The sequence below is a fragment of the Venturia canescens genome, chromosome 4 (genome assembly GCF_019457755.1).
Source record: "Venturia canescens isolate UGA chromosome 4, ASM1945775v1, whole genome shotgun sequence".
Taxonomy (NCBI): Eukaryota; Metazoa; Arthropoda; class Insecta; order Hymenoptera; family Ichneumonidae; genus Venturia; species Venturia canescens.
Window position 1 is genome coordinate 12,881,158 of NC_057424.1, and position 18,762 is coordinate 12,899,919.

Sequence of the window (18,762 nt, forward strand, 5' to 3'; positions counted from 1 at the left end):
GCGAGGGTGCCCTCAACCTCCGACATTTTTTCGATTATCCCCGTTCGCGTGTTCACGTGCCTGCTCAATCAGCGCGTACGTGTACGGATACACATGAGGAAGTGAAATTTGAGAAATTCCACTTGGTAACACGAGACCTCCGAGGCAGGACAATTTAATTTCCTTGCCGATATTTCCCGATAGCATACAAGAAAGAGCACAACCGACATAAAATAGACAGCCGAGTAAAGTTTCTTCTCGAAACTCCAACGTAATAAGAGTTCATTAGCTTCCAATTGATGCAATTTCCGAGGAGTTTTATTTTTAACGCAATTATGAAAAGTATCGAAAAACATGAATATTATTCGTCCGTTACCGATTCCCACCGTGAGTTGCTCGTTGAGTAAAATTTGAAAATTTCATTTCACCACTAAAAACCAGCAAATTGCATATTCGTGTATAGAATTCCTAAGCAGTATGAGCCTCGAAAAAAAGTCGTATTTAGATAATCGTCCGCAGTAATACCATTTCTGAAGAATAGTCCTTTCCACTTTCATTACACGAATAGTCAAGAAATTGCTCGAAAAATCATTTCGTAAAGTATTTATTAATTCCGATTAGATTCACGTAATTTGCGTAATTGGCCACGTATTATAGGAAAAGCAGCTGCTACGAGCCAGTCTGTTAGGAAGGATTGGAAAAAAAAAGTAAAAATAAAAATAAAGAAAAAACGGCACGTAAGAATTCTTCCAGCTTACGATCTCTAACGAAGTTTCGACCTTTGGTATTCTAGTTAGTGGCGTACATATACAAAATAACAAATCGAATGGAATTTAATCCGAGCAATTCGTTAATTGCCTATTCAATCATGGCAAATACATTTGCCCGGGAGTAGACAACAATCTGTATCTCTGTACACGTCTAAATAAAAAAAACACGGTGCGGGGGCATGCACACATGCTCTTACGCGCATATATTTGCGCGGACATAAGCGTCGTTATTATTATTATATGCTTTTAACGAGTCCTGCTTGCTTGGGAGCGTTTATCTAAAGTATTTTGTTGAATCACATCAGAGATATATGACTTTAAATTGCCACCGAGATATCTTCTTTCCTTTCTCGCAGGCTGCTGGGATGTCTTCTTTGATCTTTCTTTCTCTCCCTCTCGGCTCGTTCGTTAGTACGCCATTGATCCCGAGCCTCTCTTTTTAATGAGTATTCGCCCGTGTGATGGAAGAACTTTGCTCAATCACAGACCGAGCCTCAGCGCGGTCCATCAGTCCCGAAAGATCGCCAAAATACTCGGCTCCGAATATATCTATATATACACACGTTTATACACATCAACGAAAGTAGTATCTGTAGATGTATTTGGCGAGGCTACTTCTCGTTGGACCGCCCAATCGCTCCCGCGGGGAGCTTTCTTCTTCTCTTTTCTTCGTAGAACATCTTTCCTCGTATAAAATCTATACATGTATTTGGTGTGTGTGCGCGCGCGCGCGGCGAGGCTTCGCGGTAGTCCTTATGCTTCATTCTGTATCGAGCATCGACTACCATCACTAACATGAAATTCAACAGCGAGACGGCACGTTTATATAGGTATATATATATACGCGGTGCAACGCATATCTCGTGCACCTGCCTGTCTTTCGGAAAGCAGCCTCGCCTTTGGTCCCCGGGGCGCGTATTCCTTTGTATACATATATTTGTGTGACAGGAGCACACACACGTGGCTGGCAGCATGCAATCGGTGCCAGAAGCAGCAGAAGCGCTTTCCACCACGCGCTTCTTCATCTTCATCGTCATATCTTTATTCTCGTTCTCCTTCGCTCCTCTTCTCTTTCTTATATTCGTATTCTTATTCTCGCAGAGGGTTGTTTATTCAAGTGGATAATAATCGCGTGTCGTTCCTTCGCCCGGGCGCATGGGGCTTCTCTCGAATTCTCCAACGATTGTTATCCCTACGCGGAAATCGCGGATCGAATCGTTCGCTCAAATCTTACCGCGAATAATTAAAATCTCTTGGCCCTTTTGACCGTCTCCGCGCGAGCGCTCATGACGGCCGTGCGTTCTCTCTTCTGAGCAGCTTCCGCAATTCAATTATTTTAGCATCCTCTAAACTCTCTGACCAGCGGGCTCCGAGCTCTCGAGTTCGCGCCGCTCTTGTTGATTTTTAATTAGGACTAATGGAAGGAGGATCGAGGAGACGAATCCGCGCACTCGAGCTTATGATATATGCTGATTTCTATGCTCGGTCGAAGTCACCCAAAATACCAATAATAGATGTTCCGTGCGAGAGCAAGAGGAGCAGACGGGAGAACGAGAAGGGATGAGGAAACGTCTCGAAACAATGGAGCCAACGTTGATGAGATATACGCACTCGAATTGAAGACTCTCTTCTTTCGAATGCTCGTTGTTGTTGTTCCTCCGGTGGGCCTTAAGCTTCCGACAGAGAAATCGCGATTCACGGAGGCCCCCGAGCTATACAAAGCCGACTGAGAAGCGAGGGAGATAAAAAGAGAGAGAGAGAGAGAGAGAGAATAAGAAAAGTCGGAGCCAAAAGAATATAGAGAAGTACGGAAAGGTGGGGGGCTGGAGGGCTCGAATCTTACGGTGCAATTACGGTAGCCGGAAGGGCACAGACCCGCGAGGCTCCTCCGCTAAGTGAGACAGGGACGGAGAAATAATTACAGAGACGCCCCGTCGATAAATCAAGAAATTCTCTCTGTCTCCCGTCTCCAGTCTCTTTATCTTTTACTGTATATACGCAACCCTCCTCGCAGTATGTTGTACATCAATCCTCGCGTATATTTACCTTCGCTTGTAACTTATTTTACCACATAAGAAAATTATTACGGGATAAATCCCGATGCCGCGGAATCAATTTCATTAGAATTTTTCCTCCCATATCCTCTTTGCGTCTTTGCGCATGCGCGAGACTTCGAATGAAATATTATTAGTTCACGTCTCTTATGGTAGTAAATATTTGACTTCCGTCAAAATCCATTACACCAATCGCTATATCATGGTCGATTGATGGAATAACAAATTTTTATTATTTTTTCATATTTCATCGTCGGCGAAATCATGTCCCTAAAAACACTTCTGTTTTCGAATGAAATCAACATTTAAAATTTTTTATTTCATTTTTTTCGTTTAATTAATTAATTACATATAATTAATGTATATTTAATTATTAAATAAATAATAATGAACTAGTTTAAAATTAATTAACAAAGAATAATATCGAGTCTTTCGTTAAACCCAAAAATATTTCGTTGCTTTTCTGATTACGGCGAATTCGACAGATTTTTATAAATAAATATATATTTATATTCGTGCGTAAAAATGTTTATACCCGCGAGAGCGTTCTCTAATAAAGCACTTTCATATGTTTATCGACGTGAGTTACAAAATAAAATTCTTATTCGCTTCTTCCAACTTCTTTCTCTTTCTCCCTGTCTCTCGATCCTTGTAATTTCCTCCGTTACGCCGCTTCGTATACTGTGACAGTATATACGAAGATACTGCCACCAGTGTATGAAGATCTTGAGGAGAGTAGTGTCTTTATTACGAGAGATGCAGCGAGTAAGAAGATCGAGAGAGGTTGAAGGAGTAAGAAAGGCAGTGGAGGCCTCTCAGCAGTGTTAAGGCAAGACGCCTGCGAGAGATACCCGCATTCTACAGGCTGATTCATCCGGACCGCAAGAGACAAGAAGAAAGAAAAAGGAAAAGGAGAAGGAAAGCAGGGAAGCGCACGTGCTCCGTGCGCCTTGTTCAGCCTTACCCCGACAAGAATCATCCAACTTCCGCTTTTCATTTTTCTCCATAGAAAAATGTCCTTCAACACCAATATGTACAAACCCAAACAAAATAAACTGGCTGCTTCCATGTTTTTTTCGTTCTTCTATGCGCGCGAGTCCCAGTTTCTTGGCCGTTTTTCATTCTTCATTGGCCCATGAAGACGTCTAATTTATCGGCACAGCTTTGGCTGCACATATCTCTCGCTGCTATAAAAATCGTTACTCGACCGGTTACAGGTTTCGCCTCGATTTTTTAACCGACACTATAAAAACGTCCGATTTATTCGTCCCTTAAACTTCGCGGGGTCGTATGAGAAACGCGGGACCGATTTTTGCGATCGCTGATCTTCCGATAAGTTATCGTTTTACGAATAATTCACACGAACGAGACCCAACGAAGGTAGGAAAAATAAACAGTATTTTGAATCAACGCCCCCTTAGAATCGCGACCTTTTTTTCTCCGTGTCGAGCCTGCTTCGGGAGAATCTTCCTTAAAATATGAGTCATAGATTTTGGGAAAAAAGCCCCTTCCGGGGCTCTCTCGATTCTTTCGTCTCCGATGGCGAGTGATGAATTTTCATCGTTCGATCGATGAGGCGCGTGAACTTTCGCCGAAATCACGCTTCCTCAATAATCGTTTGAAATCGACGTGTCGGCATTATGAAAATTATCGGGCTTCTCGCAGTTTCGTCAATTACAAGTTCAATTGATAAAAATAAATCATTAATATTATTTAATAATGATTATTTTCGTGTCGTCGTCGTGTCCCTTCATCTCGTAATTCAGCGAAATCGCTGGAATGTCAAGAAATACAGTGAATCGAAGAATTGAAATGTAATTGAGAACCGCTGAGGCGCGAGAGCAACCGAGCTAAGAGAGGGAATAACGCGCGGGTGGTCCATGGTCGCGCTGAGCGCCGCGCCGAGACTCCGCCGGAACGAGCAAATACGCCGTCGGCATTTTTGACGGTGAAATCTTACTAGGTAGAAGCAAGGAGAATCCAGAGAAAATCCACCCCCTCCCTTTCTCGTTCTCTTTCCACGACGCCTCAACTTCCACGCACAAAATATCCTCGAGACCATCGCGGGAGATTCTCCAAGGAAGCTCTCCTTGCGAATCGCAACGACAAGCATCGTACCACATTGTATAACGAGACTTTTACCAATTACTTTGCCCACGGAACCCGTATCTCGTCCCTCATCGTCTCGAGCACACACACACACACATACACACGCGTGATTATTTTTCTTGCGACGAGCACGCATCCGCGGAACTCTTTTCGTCTCGGTCTCGTGCCCCAGGACACGAATTTTCATAATCAAAACTCATCGCGTCTATTTTAAAAAGGCACGCGAGAATGTTCAACCGATGACGAGATATCGATATGAAAAGGATAACGAGACTTTGAAGGCGTGTTGAGTGAAGCGTTTTCCAAAATGTGTTCATCAGCAAGTGGAACGCCACTTCATTTTTCATGCACGCTTATCCCCGCAAAAATTTTGCGAGATCTCTCAATGAGAATGTGTATGAACGTGGAAATGATGAGACGAAAATTGAATAATTTTTCATCCACGTATATTAATCGGCTTTTTTCAAATTCTTATATTACAGAAGGCGGAAGATTGCAGAAAGAACTGTTGTACGCGTCAGAAGCACTGGGTGAGGCAGCTCCCTCGACGCACCAATTGGTCATACAGACACCGAGACATGCGGGCGCGAATATGCTCCATCCGTCAGCTCTCAAGGAACATTTGGCTATTCTCAGAGCAGCGACACAGGTCACGGTGGATCTATTCGACATGTGAGTCTACAAAAATATTTCTTCAGTTATTTTAAACGAAAATGAACAAAACAAAAAAGGTAATTCAAAATCCTCAATTTCAAGCTCTCGCAATGACTTTCGAACTCTCGAGCTATGCTCCATAGTGAAGTTGATAAACGTCTAAAGATTCGTTGCCAATCTATTAACCAATAATTTTTTTTCACTATCTCATTCAGCCCCAAAAACATTTAAATCGATACCGAAATTTCTCCCGAGTAAACAATTCGTTCCGAAGTTTCGCATCAGTGGAAAAAATTCTAGCCAAAAGAACCGAAGCAAGTTGAGAAATAATCGAAGGTAGTTGAGAGAAAATTGATTATTCGAGGGAATAAGTACTGAGAAAAAACACACACACACCCAATTTCATTAGCATATTGAGGATTATTGTACTAACGAATGCACGTGTTTTCTCGTATGTTTTCAGCACGTGGAAGCTGAAAGACGTGTGTTACGCGCCGAGCATACCCAACTTTGACATGTACTACATCGACCAGGTGATACAGCCTCGCCAATTGCTACTTATATATGTAGTTTAAATGTATAACCTCGTCTGGTGCGTGCACACGTGAGAGAGAAACGCGCGCTCGCGAGCGCGCATACACGCTCGCCTTTGAAAATATGTGTATAATCGAGCTCGTTGGAAGCATTATATACAAGGAAGGAGGAACGTGCTCTCCCAAAGTCTTTCGTGTCTCTCGCGCACACCACGAGAGCGGACCGAAATGCCCGAGCAGGAACAAAATAACGACGAGAGCTGACCGTTAGCGCCGGACTCCTTTTCATTAAACCTCCAGTTGTACTTTTCTTGTAATACATCGATGATTAACACGATATTCACGGCGTAATGCATCATTTTGAAACTGCCTCGTTGGCTTACGATGAAAGGATATTCATTCATTTTCTTTTCTATCTTCATTTTTCAATTGAGTTCACGCGAATTTGGACGATTTCGTATTGGAAATGAGTGAGTAATTTTGTAGTTTTTACATGAGGCAAAAAACCACAAAATTGTTCGTCATAAATCGTGCAATAGAAAAAAATGGTAGTTGTCGAGTTATCGGAGTTTTTTTGTTCCCTCAACATGTTTTATAGGCTGTTGCCCGTGATGTTCGTTCGTTTTCATCGGGGCTCGTGAAATTCACGTTTAATTTCTTCCCACCCCCTACTCTCTCTCTCTCTCTTTCTCTCTCTCTCTCTCTCTCTCTCTCTCTCTGGTGTACGTTGGATTCGGGGCGAAGGAGGTGGTCTCGCGAGGGCTAAACTAAATAAGCGGTCGGGCAATTAGCTTCGCGTAATGACGGGGTGCGCCAGAGACGACGAGAGAGGAATATTTTCTCCGTTTCATTTTATTTTTACTCCTCTCTCACTCTTTCTCATTCTTTCTCTCTCTCGGTATACCCGCGCGCATCGCGGGTGACATGTGTGGTCCAGCGGCAGCAGCAGCAACAACGGCTGTCTCTCTCCCTTGCTTTCTCTCTTTCTCTCTCTCTTTCGTCTTCGTCTCGTCATTAAACGCAAAGCCCGAGGGAGAGGAGGGCGCCGTTCGATAAATAGCCAGACTCCTTACTGCCGAGGCGCAGCAGGTACACTCCCATGTGTATCCGTACTCCCGTACGCTTGCAAATATATAGAGAATCGGAGGCGAAATCGAGGCGGAGGAAAGAACCTCAGCCAGCCACGATCATGTAAATCGTATCATTCCATTTCTTTCTTCCATTTTATATAACCGAACGAGTTAACCAATAGGACCAGCAATCCAATCAATTAGAGCAAACCAATCTCCTTGTGGAATCGAAGAAAAACTAAATTTATGGTCTTGTGGAAAAGAATTGACAGAGCCCAACGTTGTTTATTCTCTTTGGTACAACGTTGTCGCTGAAATTTAATAAATGCTAGATTCGAGTAGTTTTTTTTTTCAATTGTTCGTGTATCTTTATCCTTCTGCGTACGGTTTCGACTTTTTTCGACTTTGACACAGAATTCTCCTTCTACACCTTCCTGCACAAGCGCTATCGAAGATTGTATTGATAGACACTCGCGAAGATATCTTCTCCAACTCCTCGACCGATAAAACGTTCCAACACAAACGTAAGAACGTACGATAAATGAGAAAGAGGGCAGCAAAACTAATAAACGAGATTTAAACATCGTGACCGTTCGGTGCTTTTCAAGGACACGCAGGTCGGCTCTTCTAGACCGTGCCACGTGTCTCGCTCGATCAATCGAGAAAAAAAGTGCAGCGTAACCGTTTTCAAACATCGGATCGCTCGTCTCTCTAATTGTAAATTCATTATTCATGAACTAACCGAAATAACCTCGTTTTCTCTTCATTTTATTACAGATTTTCGACAGTATAATACCCTGCGCTATCATAACACCACTCGACTGTTTTTGGGAAGGCAGCAAGCTCCTCGGGCCCGAATATCCTGTTCAAATACCGTTAGTATTCAATTATCACGATTCTTCACCAGCAAAGCATTGTTCGAAAGATAACAACTGACAAATGTTTTCAAAAGTTGTCGAATATTTGAAATTTCTTGCGATTTACATGCTTTTTCCAAAAGTGAGTTGTTAGACTGGTCATTAGACCGTAAATTTCAAGAAAAAAATTATTCGATCCTAATTCAACGACGTTTGTATTTATTTCAATGAAATAACGATCTTATCGATCCAACAGGGGCGCAAAACTCAACAAGTACGTTCAATGGACGAATCTCAATCCGACAGCTTTGCTCGACGAAGTCAAACAAATGGGCTTCATGTTCCCCTTCAAAACTCTCGAGGATTACATGAAACGATCGGGCATAACGAACGCTTATCAGAGCAAGCCTTGCCTCGATCCCCAGGATGCGGAGTGCCCGGAGACAGCACCGAACAAGAAATCTGGACAGGTAAATATCTTTGTTTTCAATGATCACAATGTAACTGCTCGATTTTCCATTAGAAAAGTGTTGCATTTTAATTAAATCGGTTAACACGAATCCCCATTTCATTCACGACTTTTTCGCGTCTCTTTCAAATATCACGTTCGTCATACGTGTACGATTATATTTATTAGCTCCGGTCAAAGAGTCGAAAATCGAAAGACAATGTAGATAACTGATGATCGCCTGGTGTTTCTACGGTTAGCACGTGACGACCGTTCCACGAATGCCAATGTACCGAGTAATACATTTTTTAAATTCATTCAGCGTACGAGAATCGTTCACTAACCGTGTACACACGCGAGTATGGACAAACGTGTTTCTATACGTTATTGCGATTGGTGAGCGTCACAGGCTTGTGGATTATTTTTAAAATAATCGATCATCTCATGGGAACGAAAAATTTTCCACTATGAATACGTTTGAGCAACTTTGCTGTTGGAACCTCTCAATTTTTTTCCCCATTAAGCAACTCATATTTCCGAAACTCTTTTTACTCGAGGCCTGGCAAATCCTTGACGAAAATTCCTCCGGTAGAAAGTCGACGAAAAAAATGTCAAGTTGGCGGTGCTCGTTGGGCTGCGACAACAAATTTTTTCGTGTCGCTGACATTTCGTCAAAGAAGCCACGAGATTTTGTCGTTGTGTCATCATCGCCCTTCGTAGAACAACGACGATCCAGGAAAGAAATATTCACGAGTTTGGACATTTAAAAATAAGAACTACGAGGACAAACGAATTTTCTCTGCATTTCGACGATGGGAGCTCGAAAAAAAAGCATCAAACGCGAATGTACGTGGAGAGGAGAAGATGAACGAGCGTTGTGAATCGTCAATGAGGAAAAAACGTTAAATCTCGATGAAGTGAAAGACTCTGGATAACAAACGAAGAGAATATACGACTGCTAAATGCCAAATAGCTCGGCTCCCCGTTGATATACATACATCGTCTTCCCGTAAACTTGACTTACTCGTTTCGTTTCTCCTCTCCTCCCTCCTTTTTTTATCTCCTTTTCCCGTCCTTTTACCCTCCTCGCTCTTTCTCTTATTCTTCCGCCATGCTCCCTTCTTCCCCCTTCTCCGGGCGTGCATCTCTTTCTTTTTCTCTCGTAGCTCGCCACGCTGTTGAAGCAGCAAAATCGTCGATGGGTATGCGGGTCGCGTGGATCCACGACGGGGTAGCATTAAAATAATAAAATCGCGAGATGTGCGTCATTATTGCGCTTCGCCGGTGGTCGTTTCTCCGAGCAAAAGCCCCGCCACCGTCTATACGGGAATAAACTTTGGTGCTATGCGAAAGAGCAACAGAGAAAACGAAACGACCGAGCACAGCATATTATCCACCCATCATTTCACTGCCATTAACATACGCACACCGACTCCCGAGTTTCCTTCCCGGTGTATCATCCATATATAATACCTACACACCGTACCTTCTTTCTGCCACATGCTTTCTATCCACTGTGTATCTTTATACGAGGCCTCTTGCTCCGGTACAACTTGCTCCGCAATCTCAGTTGTGCCATTTCTCACTCTTCTCCCATTTATTTATTTCTCCTCTCATTCAATTCTGTATAACTTTTCATGCCATTATTTCATAACAATTTTAGTGTCCAACGGTTTCGTATTTTTCCTCCAAAAGTTTGTCCTCGTCTCTCACATTTCAGTATTTTTAAATTTCGCGAGCACCTTTGTTGGCACAACATTTTTGTGAGGTTACGCGTAAACGATTTTTTCGCGAAAATGATTTGCAAATTCTCTTTTTTCTTATTTTTTTATATTACCCGCCGCGCCGATGATGAGACACGCTCGGGACACTCCGTATATCTCTCTCGTGTCTCAGCCAAGCAAGGAACTCACTCCGGATGCTGGTGGCGTCGATTAATTTCTCGTAATTGAAACCTCCCTCGATTTATGTCGTCCGCAGTTGAAGCCCGTAGGCGCAACATCAGCATGTCAAGACTCCGGTCACGCGGTCTCATAGTTTCCCATACGGTGCTACACCGTTTTTCTACTTCTTTCTCGCTCGCTCGCTCGCTCGCTTCCTCACTCGGGTCTTCCTCGTTCGATCCCTCGAGGGCCTTCCATGACGGACCGTGCCGTGATTATCACTTATTTTCATTCGTAATTGCACTCAATGGAAGCTGCTTCGGTCGTCTACTTGGCGCATGATTCTCACGGAGCCTCTAAAAATAAACGTCAAACTAGTGACTCGGGTGAACTTCTTCAAATATATTTTCCATCGAATCCATAACTTTTTACCCTTTTCAAGTATTTCGGCTGTCGTCAGTTCATCCACAAACGTATAAAGTGACGCGAATTATAGAATCAATGAACGAGAAATCCTAAATAGAATCCTCTATCGAAAATAGAAAAGATAATGGAATAAAAATATTTTAACTGTAACTCCAATTACGAGCAATGACGTTGGACTACATTGTATCACGACAGGAAATTCTATAATGAGGGTTCTAATGGAAAAATAAAAAGTGAAACAAAAAGGTGGTGGTGTATTTCTGTGAAAAAATATTGTGCAACAATCGTTTCCAAGGAGTCGCCGCCTTTGTCGCGGCTTCTTGATCCATTAGTCCCGCGCACCTGCACGCCCTCTGTGCCGTTGTTTTGTCGGGCACCTTTTTTTCCTCCCCCTTTATCTCTCTTCGACGTTGAACGAATGAACGAAAGAAGGCGAAACAAACGGCTGGGTGACCGTCCTCTATTCCGGTGAGGTAGAGCGGCATAGCTGGATAGCTTAGGCCAAGAGAATTCGTCTCTTTCTCCGGCGATGATGAAGTTATCAGCGGAGCGATTGGCTAACAGCTGCAAGCTTTTTGCCCCCGAGCTCCGGTAATTCTCTTCTTCATCGCGGACTTGCCACTTCTGTGGTCTTGCGAAATAGAAGCTTCTTCTACGCTTCCTTTTTCTTTTTTGTCGTTGTTGTTTCGCCTGCTTCTTCCTTTCTTCCATTCCACGCTCGTTCGCTTTTAATGCATACTCAATTTATTTATTCCTTTACAATTTCCTGTTGGAAAAGTAAACTGACCAAAGCGAAGATTCTTCGACCTGCGCCGACGACGATAGAGCAGTATCGCGAGTTGTGTAATGCTCCAACATTTGTGAACGGATCGTTCCTATCCGCTTTGTTGCAAACGTTCGATCAAGTCGAAAAGTGTTTTCATCTGCGTTCAAAATTCCTGTTCTTCTACTTCAGTCAATCTTTATGTTTTCTTTCTCAGTCTCGTACAACTCAACGTGACTCGCCCTCGCGATCAATCCAGAGCTCGAAACGATTCTCTTTCGTTTCTCGCGTTATTCCTCTTCTTAATTTCTTTTGGTACTCTCGCAACGTTTCCTAGTCGAGATTACCGAGCACGCGTCCTCGCCGCCGGTCTGTACGGTGGCGTGCCACGCATCGATGGATCGGTACCATTGAAAAAATCCAAATAAAAATAACGAAGAAGGGAAGGAGGGTAATAAGAGAAGCGCACACACGCGAGGAACTTTCTTCACTCTGTTGTTTTACGTTCGATAAGAGATTCTACAAAAATACGTTTTAGATCGTGCGTCGAGACCTGATATCGATAAAAAAAAAAAAAAAAAAAAAAAAAAAAATGAAATGACCATGTGTGGAAGGAGTTATAAAACTGCTCGTTGAATTATTGGTTTTATCCAAAGAAAATTTCACTCGTCGTTGATTTTTCTTTCATCTTATGTATTTTGGGAAACAGAAGATTTATCATTTAAATCAACGGCGGTTCGTACATTTTTATGTTATCTAAATTTTATAACGGCGACGTAAAAGTCTCTTGTCGCGTATAAAATATACGCGGATTGTTAAAATGTCGAAATTATAACGGGAGAGGGAGCGGGGGCAGGAGGAGTGGAAACTCGTAAAAAAGTCGTCCACGTTAAAAGCAACATCTCCGAGTTATACGGAGTCTATAAATTCCTGAGTTTTGGTATTATAATGCTGCTAGATCGAGTTGTGCGCTGAGCGTTCTTCTCGGATTCCGGAAGACTTTGGCTTGTTCTGTTGGGCCGTTTTGGGTCCTCTTCCACACCGGCCCTTATTTCTTTCGTCTCTTTTTCTCTTCCGTTTTCGCTCTTCCTCTTATTTCTGTTTGTGAGCGTAGTAACGGTGCGAGAAAGTCGAGACGGAACGTCGAGAACGTCGGGAAAGAACAGCAGGCAAGTGAAGAGAACACGACGAAGAAAGGGACACGAAGAAAAGGATGGAGGAGAAGAAGGGGAAGGAAGAAGATGGTGGAGCGTGCGTTGCTTACGCCACTGAGACCTCATCCACGATGCCTAGGCCGTGTACGATAACGACCTGGGTGGGCGAGCATTACCTTGGGCCGCGGCTCTCTCCGGCATGCGGGTGTCACCCCAACTTTTCTCTTTTCTTATTTCTCTCTTTCTCTCATTCTCATTCGCGGCTCTCCGCACTCTTTCTTTCGCTCTACCTTTCTCACTGACTCTCCATCTTTCTCCTTATCTGTCCATCTCTTTTTTTCTCACTGGCATTGTAACCGAAGAAGGGAAAAGTAAGTTCTTCGTCGCAGCAAACACCCTCGGGGGTTCGTAGTGTCCAGCGGGCCCATGCGGCACACGATGAGCCAGCGACTCGCCACGAGCAGCATTTCCTTCCTCCTCTCTTCGCCTACACATTCGATCGTCGCGAGGGCAGTTCGTGTGTGTGCAACAACACCACCAGGCGTCACTTCATTCGAATTAGTGGAGCAGGAACTTGACTAATTTTCGAGAGAAATAATATTGCGACACGTTCGAAGAATCAGCGAGGTCGAAAGGACGTCGAATTCATCGTGAGATCGAGTCAAAGCGCTTTCCTTATTCAAAGAAAATTGTAAAGAAAAAGTACCTAAAAGCCAAAACTTTGCGTAAAAGTCCTACGAGGATTAGTCAAATCAGAAGAAGAAAACCCGAAATTCTTTGTGGAGAATGGAAAAGACACGATTTTCTTCGGTCTCTGAAAAGACTCGACGAATTTTCAACAGGTAGTACCGGGTAGGGGGTGACTTCGGTTCGGGAGATAACTTTGTAGATAAAATTTACGAGATTCAAAGAATTTTATGTAAAAAAAAAAAAAAAAAAACGACTGGACACCGTTTATACCACGGGGATATAGAGAATAAATGATTTTATAAATGATTACGAGTGCCGAGAAATTCCTCAGACAACCGAGAAAGATATACGAAACCAGGAACTGAAAACCGCGCTCTGGCGGAATGGTCTCTCGCACATCAACGTGTACAAATCCTGAAACATTTGAGCAGCGGTGAAAAAAAAAAGAAAAAAAAACAAATAGTAGGAAATAAAATAGTCGGACGTTGTACACGAGCCACCGAGAGAACTTGCACTCTCATAGACAGGATTACGGTTTCGCTGTTATGGCAACTTCGAAGTGAGATACTCGGCACCGAGAGACTAGACACACGAGAGTATACGACACCGTAGAGTTGAGCATCGGAGTGAGAACATTGGTGAGCAACAGCTATGAGATGCTTTTGTCGTTGCTCTCCGCTCCCTCACTCTTTCTCTTTCTTTCTCAACTGAAAGAAGAATAAGAAGAGGAAAGAAATAAAGAAAGAATAAAAAGAATGAGAAAAAAGAGGCAACGGTGCTTCGTACTCCGGCAACACACGGAGCAACTCCTCTTTTGCCGAGGCTGAGCTTGGACCCCACAACGTGGTTTTATGGGGCCCTATAAAAGGGGGCAAGAGTCTCGCTCGCTCGCGAACGTACAGTCGAGCTTCATAAATATATGGGCCATTCCCGAGTCGGCTCGATCCACGTTTCACTCTCATCCTCTCACGTTTCATCGATATATACATATAAATACATTTTCTCCTATCATTTACACAGCTGAAGAAACTCGAGAAATTTAACTCCAAATTAAATGCGAATCGTGTCTTCTTACATTTCCGATTCTAACGATTAATCGAACTTTTAATTATCATCGATTGAGTATACTGTCATCCTTGATATTTCTCGATATAACGAGAGTCAATTATTTCCTCAAATGTCCCAACATTATCGAACTCCAACTAGCCCCCCACAATATTTATAATCCCATAGTCGATTTTGCATCGAGAACCTCATACAAGCGGCGGCAAGGCCGCTCGTCGCGACTCCGGCGACTGAACCCAACCCTCCCTATTCATATATACATATATTCACGAGAATACATATATCTACGGCTTATATACACTACGCATCATATTATTATGGTATAAAACGGATACGGAGAGGACGAGTTTTACCGAATGCCGTACATTACACGTTGGAACGTATTTCACGAAATAGCCACAGCACATGTCCTGGTGCACGGCGATGATGCGTACGTTGCGTTAGATATAGTTATAAGGAAACTGCAAAGTTCTTACGTGCACGCGTACCGTGTTAATTGGCTTGTCCTTTCGGGATGGACACGTTAGAAAGCGCGATAACGAGACTCGCGACTCGAGGAGAAGAGTTTCTCGCGGGAATAGAATTTACCGTGGTACGCGCGTCAAGCTCTCGAGCTCTTATCCCTTGTACGCGAATCCTACTTTCCTCAAATGGACACGAGGCATCCTAAGAAATTCTACAAACGTGTCTCGCGGAGGAAAACACCGATGGAATGTGTCAATGTGTTTCCCTCTTTTTTCTTTTTTCTTGTTTTTATAGTGTTTCTTTTTTTTTCCTTTCCAGATACCCGACATCGGAGCTGAATTGACCGGCGGCTGCTACGGCTTCGCTGCGAATTACATGCACTGGCCCGAGGAACTCGTCGTCGGTGGTGCCAAACACAACAAAACCAGTCACTTGACACGCGCCGCTGCACTACAAACCGTCGTACAATTAATGGGCGAACGCGAACTCTACGACTTTTGGTTAAACACTTATAAAGTTCATCACATCGATTGGTCCCAGGAAAAAGCCTCTCAGGTCTTGGAAACGTGGCAAAGAGCGTTCAGCAATCAAGTGAAAAAACAACTCAATGCTAGTGGCGCTGCACCATATAATTCTTACGCGTTCAGCACTACTACCATGAACGATATTCTTGGAAAATACAGCGAAGTTTCCGTTATGAAAATCAGCATTGGATGTGGACTTATGGTTCGTTTTATTACGTAATGTCTATCTTGTATCTTGTAGTTGAAAATTTACAGTAGAATTCTAATTGGGTTAAATGAGCAATGAGCGTTCAATCTTTTGATGAACAACCGAATTGTCATTGATTCGAAAAACAGGTTTTGCTCGTTTATCGAGTGTCTACATCGAATGTTTAACTTATTTTTAAAAATATGTTAATTCGAATGGTTTGAAGGGAATTGTTCATTATGAATTGCAGCTCTTGTACGCTGGGGTGGCGCTCTTTCGTTGGAAAGATCCGGTGAGATCGCAATCGGGCGTTGGCATTGCGGGGGTGATGTTGGTCTGTGCAACGTTAGCTGCTGGTTTAGGTTTTTGTGCGCTGTTGGGAATCCCGTTCAACGCGGCGACCACGCAAATCGTGCCTTTTCTCGCTCTCGGCTTGGGCGTCCACGACATGTTTCTTCTGACGCACACATACGCCGAATTATCGGTGAACGAAGTACCAAGCGGAGAACAAACCGGTGTTATATTGAAGCGTACCGGTCTCTCGGTGCTGTTGACGGGGCTGAGCAACGTCGCGGCATTTTTTGCAGCAGCGATAATACCGATACCAGCGTTGCGAGTATTTTCTCTACAGGCTGGTATTTTGATACTGTTCAATCTAGCAGCGATGCTTCTCGTCTTCCCGGCGATGGTCAGCCTCGATTTGCGTCGAAGAAGATCTGGAAGATCGGACATTCTCTGCTGCTGCTTGCCCGCCATAACGAACAACAAAAACGGACACTTCCGGCACAACTGCAGAACCGCTAAACAAGCTGTCACGAGAGCAATACCCCCGGAACGCCGTGAAACTTGTACCCAAATATTACAACCGAGTGAGAACCATCAGAACGAATCGTGGGTCGGTGGCAGAGTCGGGGACAACGAGAACGAGAAAAATTTCACGGAAGAAGATACTCTAACCGGTTGTACGCAGGACGAATGCTTGAGCTTTTCTCTAACGCAACTCGCTGCCAAACACTACGCTCCCTTCGTCACAAAACCAACGACCAAAGTATTCGGAATGATGCTTCTAGCTGGCGTATTAGCCGGTAGCATATGGCAAGCGATGAGGGTACAGGATGGCCTCGAGTTGACCGATCTCGTGCCACAAAATTCCGACGAGCACGCATTTCTCGCTGCTCAAGCAAAACACTTTGGTTTTTACAGCATGTACGCCGTAACCGGACGTGACTTTGAATATCCGAACAATCAAAAATTACTCTACGAGTATCACGATGCTTTTATGAGAGTTAAAAACGTCATAAAGAACGACGACGGAGGTTTGCCCAAATTTTGGCTCAGTCTTTTCCGCGATTGGCTCAAAGGCTTGCAGCTGGCTTTTGATCGTGAATATAGAGATGGCTCCATCACTCAAGAAAAATGGCACAAAAATGCGAGCGAGGAAGCCATCCTTGCTTACAAACTTCTCGTGCAGACCGGTCACGTCGATAATCCGATCGATAAAACTCTCATCACTCAAGTCCGCCTCGTCGACTCCGAAGGGATCATCAACCCACGAGCTTTTTACAATTATTTGAGCGCTTGGGCATCCAACGACGCTCTTGCCTACGGAACCTCCCAAGCTAATCTTCGACCGATACCCAGACAATGGATATTCACCAGTGATCACGAACTCAAAATATCTAAAAGCATGCCGCTGACTTACGCTCAAATGCCATTTTATCTTCACAAACTGACTGACACCAGTGAAATCACCGAACTCATTGGCAGCGTACGGAAATTATGTCGACGTTTCGAAGAACGAGGATTGCCCAATTTTCCGTCCGGTATACCTTTCTTGTTCTGGGAACAGTACATGGACCTACGGAGTTGTCTAGGAATAGCTTTGCTCGCGGCCCTCGGAGCCAGCATCGCCGTCGTTGGAGTTTTGTTACTCAATCTGTGGGCTGCTCTTCTCGTTGGTACTGCACTTGCTGGCGTTGTTCTACAATTGTTTGGAATAATGGGACTCTTTGGCATTAAACTAAGTGCTGTACCTGCTGTTCTTCTTGTCGTCAGTGTCGGCATTTCCGTACACTTCACTGTTCACATTTGTTTGGTGAGTTTTCTTTTTAATGTGAATCACGTCATTTCTTGATAATTAAAACAACTTTTTCAGCCCTCCGGGCGGAAAGTGGCAACTTTCGGCCCGCTTCGCGTGCCGAAGTTGCCGCATTCCGCCTGCGTCGGACAGAAAAATCGTATACACTCTACGGGAGTGAAATTAGACCACCTCAAACCGCGTGCTTATCACCCTCGCCTTCGGCTCGGGTGACAATTCTGCCCGCGGTTTGAAGTAGTCTATTTTCCCTCCCTAGGTGTGTAATATACTATTATTACCGGTCATATAAGTGTGGAACGTAAATTTCATAATTGCAAGAAACAAGTGAAATTTCTAGTGGTCAGCTTACGTTTCTTATTGTAGCAATTTGAATCGTGGATTTGATTTTTTTTTTCTAGCAAGGTGGTCCATGTCTAATGATTCGAATATTTTTATTTACAGAGTTTTGTAACAAGTGTCGGTAGCAGAGATCGAAGAATACGTCTCGCTCTGGAGCACATGTCCGCCCCAGTTATTCACGGGGCACTGACGACTCTCTTAGCAGTGGTGATGCTCGCATTTTCCGAATTCGAATTTATCGTTCGTTATTTCTTCCTGGTGTTGCTGAGCCTGATTGGAATTGGCCTCGTGAACGGATTGTTCTTCTTCCCAATATTATTATCGCTCGTTGGACCGTCACCGGAAGTCATTCCGCACGACTATCCCGACAGAATATCGACGCCGACGCCACCCGCATCGCCGATTGTCAGAAGATCGAAACCTCCCGCGCCACCAAGAAGATCCCACAAAATCGAGAACGCGAGATTGCACGCCGAACCTTCGTTGACTACCATTACGGAAGAGCCGAATTCTTGGCACAGTACTCAAGAATCTTGTATAATCGTTCAACCGGAAGTGAAAGTTGAAACAACGTCTACGTGCGGCAATCAGGTTTGTAATTTTTTCATATAATTATTACGATTGAAAAAAGACTGGATTGAATTTTCGTTGCAATCATGTAGAAGCAAACTTCAATCGTGAAAAACACTTGTTC

The 18,762-nt window shown here is 43.7% G+C and overlaps 1 protein-coding gene across 3 annotated transcripts in view; it reads left to right on the plus strand.

The window, feature by feature from the left end:
- ptc (protein patched) overlaps positions 1–18,762 on the plus strand; it is a 38,197-nt gene that overhangs the window by 15,804 nt on the left and 3,631 nt on the right. For all 3 annotated transcript variants that reach the window (XM_043416674.1, XM_043416671.1, XM_043416673.1), the window contains exons 3-9: positions 5,395–5,584; positions 6,030–6,099; positions 7,947–8,044; positions 8,283–8,496; positions 15,239–15,646; positions 15,882–17,726; positions 18,171–18,659. In XM_043416674.1, the coding sequence (XP_043272609.1) occupies positions 5,395–5,584; positions 6,030–6,099; positions 7,947–8,044; positions 8,283–8,496; positions 15,239–15,646; positions 15,882–17,726; positions 18,171–18,659 (3,314 nt within the window). The remainder of the gene's footprint in view (positions 1–5,394; positions 5,585–6,029; positions 6,100–7,946; positions 8,045–8,282; positions 8,497–15,238; positions 15,647–15,881; positions 17,727–18,170; positions 18,660–18,762) is intronic.